We start from the raw sequence: 7,161 nt of genomic DNA, 5'->3' as shown, positions 1-7,161 counted from the left end.
TAATGGGAGCCATAGATTTCGTGAGTACCAACGAGTTTCACCGTTACGTTTATCTAAACTTAAGATAATGATCTAGGTAGGTAGGAAATCATTCCTTTTCTAGTTTTCTTATGCCAAGTGCATTTCAACTTACTGTAACAACATTTTGGAGGGGAAAAGGTTGGTCTTTTATAAGTTATCCTACCGAGATGACTCACTTTAAAGTTATCCTCTCAAGATGACTCACTTTAACTCGACAAGTGACATCAAAATCAAGTTAAAGCTGTCAGAAAACCACATTCCTGCATTAAGAGTTATGAATTGTAAGTCTCTATTTAAAATTCTAAGAGAAAATACGCCCTTGAATTGAAATTTGAAACACTAAAGGAAAACAAGATTGAAAATCCAAACCTGGCCAATAAAAGGCACGGATCTTATTTAACTTCTATCAATTGAATTAACGCGTTTGCTGTCGTCTGCCTATGCTCTCTTGGTGCCTTCGTCTTTCTGTGGAAGTTTAAAAAAAACAATATAAAAAAAGAACGACCCCCCAACATTAATTATGATCTTAACATTAACAAACAAAGAATATTGAACACGTTGAACTTTGAAACTCGGCATGGCCGTCGCCACTTTTTCATTACTTTTTGGAGCCACTTTGGATGGAGAGTGTCACCCGGTGAGACATGTGAAAGAGGTAAAAGATGATTTCCTTGTATTTGTTTATGTGCAAAGAATTTTCTGGAAAAACAAACGGAGTGCGGAGATTTTGTCAACCAAAAGCAATCAATGTTTAGATGGCCCATGTTTCTGAATCATCATTTGCAAAACTTCTTTCGAGAGTGCGTGGGTGATTTCATACATAAAATTGGGCCAAAACCAGCGACGTTAAAATTAATTGCAAGTTGGGGGCGCACATGGTTGCTGTACTGCAAAAGGTTGGATGTTTTCCGTTCAGTGTTGCTGTACTGCAAAAGATTGGATGTTTTCCGTTCCTTATTGGAGGTTTCTTGGGTTTTGATGGATTGCACTTCCTCTCTAGTACTTATAGAGCTTCACTACAGTGGCATGAGAGATCAGCTAGCCCCCTAATATAATACAGTCATGTGATGCTTGTTGAGTAGTCGAATAGCCCCTCCTCTTAGAAGGCATTGGTGAATCTGTTCTAAAAAGTGAACATATTCATGGAACGCTCCATTGTAAAAAACATAGTATTCCCGTCATATTTTTATATTGATCCTATCAAGTACTGCTAGAATCACCACATGAACAAGGCTGCGCTTTCATAAGGAGAGACACTATCCTACTTATGTTTTAAGTGGTGGGCCTCGTCTCCCTAAGGAGAGGCGTGTAAGATGCCTCCCATTTTTTCATTCATTTTCTTTAAAGCACTTGCAAATTGCATGAGGGAAGAAGCTCTGGCAATGCAAAGCCTCAGAGCGTTGCTCAAAGCACCCGTGCTTCTCTTCGAAAATCTCGTGACAAAGAATGTCTCTTTTTCTTTTGGACTATGTACGAACTGCCCAACTTGCTACAAAATGGAATGTTCTATTTTCTATGAAAATTATGCATCTTAACGTTATATTGTGTCATTTTTTCATTATAAAAGTTATAAACATGCAAGAGGGCAGAACATAAACAATAAAATTTTCTGGTTTCTACCTCTGGACCTTCAAATGGCAGCATTTTACAAGAAAAAGACCCAAAGGTCATTAGGATTTGAATATCTTGGGTATCTTTTGCCAATCGAACGGTGCCACCTTGCAGCACATTGAGCTAGGAAATCGTTGTTATTTGCTTCGGGTCCAAGCATTTCTTGAACAATGGCCGCAAGATGTGGTGAAACATTGGGGTAGACGTCGCATTGAACTTAATAAACCATTCATCGACAAATGATCAAGTAAAATTAGCATATAACTTGTGTTCTCTTCCTCCAGTATTGGAGTACACCCCATTTCAGCCGGATGACAAACCATGTGAAAAGGGAAAACGTACCCAAGGATTTCCAAATCGTGCGATGGGATCAACCTGGTAACTTTAGGAGGCATTTCATGGTATGGAAACCTTGCACAGATCCACTCCATAAATCTCCGACTCGCAACAAGTTTTAACAGTGATGAATGTAAGTTATGGCCCACTTCCCACTCCCACAACAGTTGGCTCCGTTTACTTTTCAGTCACCAAACCATTTTCTTCTTTTGCAAGATTACCCATCTCCAGGCATTGAGGAAGAAAATAGTCTCAAAGGTAAACTCGCTTTTACTAAAAGACTGCCTTCATCCCGCCTCCGTCCTTTGAGACAGGCCCTCTTCTCGTAAGGTAGAGTCCATGAAAAAATCTTCAGCAGAGATAAGCGACAGACATGTAAAAACCGTTAAAACCAGACCTTGTGTTGTTTTTTGGATTTATGACAGCTGAAACACAGATTTCCTATAGAGAAGCAAATTCCCGTGAAAAGGGCTGAATGCAGGTTCGTCAGACGCAGACCTGATTCCAAAATAAAGCTACCTTATGTTGATGAAAGGTGCAAGAGGGATTCCAAAGAAGACTGGAAAATCAACTGTATAAACTATTCAAACGCCACCATACAACATACAAGCGCCAATTGCAATAGAATAGACGGAAAGAGAGGCTAAGCTTGAAGTGCCAAACCCTTTTTCTTCTCTCGTAGATAAAAGTTACCAAGCAACTTCAAGGTATTATTTATACGATACTAGGCAAATACAACATCTGATCGCAAGACATACTTGACACTTTTCTTCACAATGCGAGCTTCATGTAACATGCACTTCTCACCATGAAGATGAAGTAAAGCCATTCCTTCAGCTGGAGCAACCTGTAAACCATAAGAACAAATAGGTGACATCAAAATCTGATTAAGTGCATGAACATTTTTTAGGATAACTTTGAATCAGAGATGCACTCTGTTTCTCAATGCTTTTTCTGCGTTACAAATATATAGTGGAAAAAGGAATTACATATGCAACATCATGGTGAATACAGCGCAAACCTACAAAGAGAGTGCAATGAAAATCTCATAAATCTAATACATATGTACAACCAACCACAATTCAATAATAAAGCTGACCTCAGCAACAATGCGCTTTCGGGAATCATAAAACACAGTCTCGCCTCCTACTAGGTTCTGGTTGTTACTCGTACTGCTATTCGTCCCATTCAAGTAGACCAATAAAGTGTACTCAGTCGAATGACCCCCCTCAAGGTCGATGCTTTCATCAATGTGTGGTCCAAATCTCTGACCCACCTTGTACCTGAGAAAAAATGGCATTTCAAGAGCGAAGAAAACTTTCTTGATCATCTGCACAACTGGGCACATGCATCCAGCAAAATCCAGGAGAATTTATTTTGTGAGAATAAGTCAAACACCAATTATTAACTATGAAACCACCAAGTTGGACCATGACGACATAAGCAGGGGCACAGGCAGTTCAGGCTTCAGACTGAGCTGCATTTCATAACCAAAAGTTCTCAGGCAGAAATTTTTTCCACAGTATGCAGGACTAAAATGTACTGGAACATGATATAGTCATAAACATGCCCAAGACTGTATATGCAAAGGCATAAATGACACCATAGAAGTAAATGCATCCAGCAAATCCTGGAGAATTTATTTAGTGAGAACAAGTCAAACGCCAATTATTAACTATGAAAATTGGACCATGATGACATAAGCAGGGGCACATGAAGTTCAGGCTTCAGACTGAGCTGCGTTTCATAACCAAAGTTCTCAGGCAGAAATCTTTTCCACAGTAAGCTGCACTAAAATGTACTGAAACATGATACAATCATAAACATGCCTAAGACAGTATATGCAAGGGCATAAATGACATCACAGAAAGTAAGTGAGAACAGGTACTTCCGACCGAGCAGCATTTACCTTAATCAGGATTGTTTGCGAGATTTTTTTTTTTTTTCTACCTCATGGTTGACTGATGGAAGCGGTATGACATTCATAGAAATGCATGAAATCCTAACGAAAATATCATAAAGCTCTTTGTCAAGTAACCCATCTTCTCTATGGCAATGGAGAAAATTATTCATAGAAGGACCACCACATCCTTGACGCATATTCTGTAAGTTGCCATCCTCTCATTGAATTCATCCCCTCAACTTTAATGGAGTCAATGATCTTCATATGGAATGAAAACATAATTCTTACATTGGCGTAGCCTTGCCATCTCATGGACAGAAACCAGCACGCTAACACACTAACACATTACAGTTTGGTATGAAAATCATTTGAGTTTACAGCTATGCTCTGATTAGTCAACCATTACCTTTCAAGGATATCGAAACTGCCTAACAATATCTACGAATAATTTCTTCGTACAGTAATAGCATATATAAAGCAACGCAGCAAAATAATCCATTTGATTCCAAGACTCACATCTTGGAGTACTAGGACAAGAACAGAATTTAAATGACCTCTCATCCACGAAGATATGCAGATGATATTTTTTTTCCAAAAGATGCTCAAAAAGCATCTTTATGACCTTTAGCTGTGAAGTGGAACCTCTCTCTCACCCTCAGTTATGAATTTAAATTGCCTTTTCAATACAGTTAATAGGGAAGAAACAAAGAAAATCTGAAGAATGAAGCTGCATTTTATCAGGACTAAACACTATTTCATGTCTTCTAAATTCTAAGTTTCTGAGAGACCCTATACAACTTACTTATCTGTTGGTTACCTTCCTCAAGGGTACATAAGAGAAGTTGACAAACTGTCTCATCAAGGAAAAGAAATTGATCAAGGGTCATCTGGAGATCTAACAACTGAGGATAAGCGTCTTCTCATAATTCACAAACTTCCCATTTGCATATTTGAATAAAACAATATTTAACAAAGAAAACAGTGAGAACTGACCCCGAAACTGCTGCATACCTATAAAACCTAATGTTTGGGTTCAAGCCAACAGCAACCCGTCCTTGTACTTCAATGCCATTGAATAATTTATCAAGTCCGGATTTCCATATCTTTTCTGCAAGGATTGGATCTTCAACAGATATCCTGTCATTATCCCTATAAGCTTCCCCTTTTGCTGGACCAAGGCTCCCTTGATGGACAAAACCTACAGAGTCAGCAGCCTGGATGAAGGACTTTGATTCTGCAGCAGTAAGGAAGTCTTGCACCTGTAAGAACATCACTACATGAATAGTCCTAGTGCCATGAAAGGTAGCAACTACTGACGACGGGAAAAATATTCAGTTGCACATGAAAATGAAAAAATATGGTGCAACAAAAGAAGCAAATGAACAACTTATTGACAGAACAATTTTCGCAACTGAACGGAAGGTGAGGCAAAGCTGCTTTTATGAAAAAAGAGATCAACTCAAGCAAACGAAAAAGAAACAGTTAGCAAACTTGCTAAATGGAATTAAGAAAATCTACATGAACATCCTTTGCAGCTAGGCTTCTTCGTTTTATGATCTTCATCAGTACGTGGAACATCTTTCTCTTTGTTATGCACAAAAACAAGCAACCAGGTGGGACATGCACTCGTGTCAGCTTGTTTGGATGTGTGATTGACAAGACAAACTAGTAGCGACACATCTTGATAATATGCCAGCAACAAAATGTCTTTAACAGAACATAAATTTGAGCTAAAATTTGGACCAAGGTGTTCCCGTGCTCTGTGATCATGTCCTATCCAAGTAATCTCGGCACTAGACGTTCCTCTTTTATTAGCAAAATGGTTACGATGTACGAACAGTATCACTATTGTGGTATCTGTACAACGGTTCAGCTTGCAGTTCTGTAGCTTATTCTGGACCCTCAGAAGGGAACAAAATGAACAGTTGTTCAGGGCTGTTTGACAGTAGCAATTTCTTGGAGCATAATTGCCATCTTGAGATTAATTTTCAACAGGAAGATATTATAAAAACTTCAAAGGAACCTAAAAACCCGCCCTAAAGATTTTTTCGCGAATTTGGAGGGACCAAAGATCATCACCATCCGTTTTACTGCCAACATCAGAGTGAATTAATAAATTATCGTAAGAAAAACAACAGTCCAGGACCTCACTTCAGAACCAGACATTGCTTATTATGCCTGCAGAACTTCAATCTATATCACGTCTAAGGTTCCACGGCGAACGAAAGCATATTTACTTCATTCTTTAAGAAATAAACCACCTCAAATGATTCTACTCGCTCTAGGCATCAACTGGATCCATACCCACATGGGCGTCCGGTGTTGTCCGGCGCACAATTCTTCTAACTCCACTTCGTATGCTTCCGGACGGCGTTATACCATCCGATAGACTAAAAAACGTGTGCCAGATCGCATTCAAATCTGGCAAAAACAAATACAGAAGAATTCGACCCACATAGCCTCACAACTAAGTTCATTGGAAGATTTTTCTCTTCAGCATCCATGACGACAAAGCTAAAAGGATAAAGACTGAACAGCACCCCACTTGGAAAGCTTCTCGCTTTGAATCGCAAGGGAGCAAACGCTACATACCACGATTCGGTTGAGAGACAAGTGGGAACCGCCTAACACGTACCGTAAAGAGATGAGAATCCTTGAGGAATGTAGCTTTAAGATGAGATTTCGTTTTTATTTCGGGCCACAACGATTTCTTCTCCATCTGGCGGCTGGTTTTTCCTTTGCCCCCCATCCTCCCACAGTTGGGAATGGCTTCAAGAGTTAATCTCCATGAAAAAATACGCTTTGGCAAATGACGCTCCAAAAGAACCCGTCATAAATACAAGAACAGGTCAAAAAGGAACCCTACGACTTACCCACCCAAGGAACACTACAACTTGCGAATATCGTGAAGTGCTCCACGGCACCTAGTTACTATTGCTGCAAAATGAGCTTAAACAGCTTAACAACCGGAAATGAATTGTCCGAATTTCCAATACACAAGGAGACGGACTGACCCTCAGACATTTTCAATTATATCTACATCTATAAAAAATGAAGTGGCTAAATATAAAACGTTCATGATTGAGTATGGTTTTGTTATCTCTTCGAAAAGTTGAGTGTACTTTTTATACAATCTTCAATACGAAGCAAACAATATAGCCACTTTTTTCTCCTACCGATGACATTTGTGACTTTGCCCAAGGTGTCCTGTCTCTGGCTTAAATTGGCGAGCCCGGGCTGGGCTTAGAGACGTCCTGGTTCGGATAACTTAAATGCCTTGACAAGTGATT

At 39.4% G+C, this 7,161-nt stretch overlaps 1 protein-coding gene across 2 annotated transcripts; it reads right to left on the bottom strand.

Annotated features, from left to right (window-relative positions):
* Positions 1-2,515: 2,515 nt before the first annotated feature.
* On the bottom strand, positions 2,516-6,757 carry LOC116261046 (uncharacterized). Of its 2 annotated transcripts, none has more exons than XM_031639637.2 (4): positions 6,507-6,757; positions 4,865-5,130; positions 3,068-3,251; positions 2,516-2,815 (listed from the first exon to the last, which is right to left on the bottom strand). In XM_031639637.2, the coding sequence occupies exons 1-4, from the start codon at positions 6,618-6,620 to the stop codon at positions 2,693-2,695; spliced, it is 687 nt and encodes a 228-aa protein (XP_031495497.1). In that variant the 5' UTR covers positions 6,621-6,757; the 3' UTR covers positions 2,516-2,692. The 2 variants fall into 2 exon arrangements, with proteins under 2 accessions (XP_031495497.1, XP_031495498.1); XM_031639638.2 differs by having other exon boundaries at positions 4,883-5,130.
* Between the last annotated feature and the right edge of the window lie 404 nt (positions 6,758-7,161).

Source organism: Nymphaea colorata, chromosome 9, assembly GCF_008831285.2.
Source record: "Nymphaea colorata isolate Beijing-Zhang1983 chromosome 9, ASM883128v2, whole genome shotgun sequence".
NCBI classification, from domain to species: domain Eukaryota; kingdom Viridiplantae; phylum Streptophyta; class Magnoliopsida; order Nymphaeales; family Nymphaeaceae; genus Nymphaea; species Nymphaea colorata.
The sequence above is the reverse complement of the archived record's forward strand: the minus strand, read 5'-3'. Positions and strand labels throughout refer to the sequence as shown.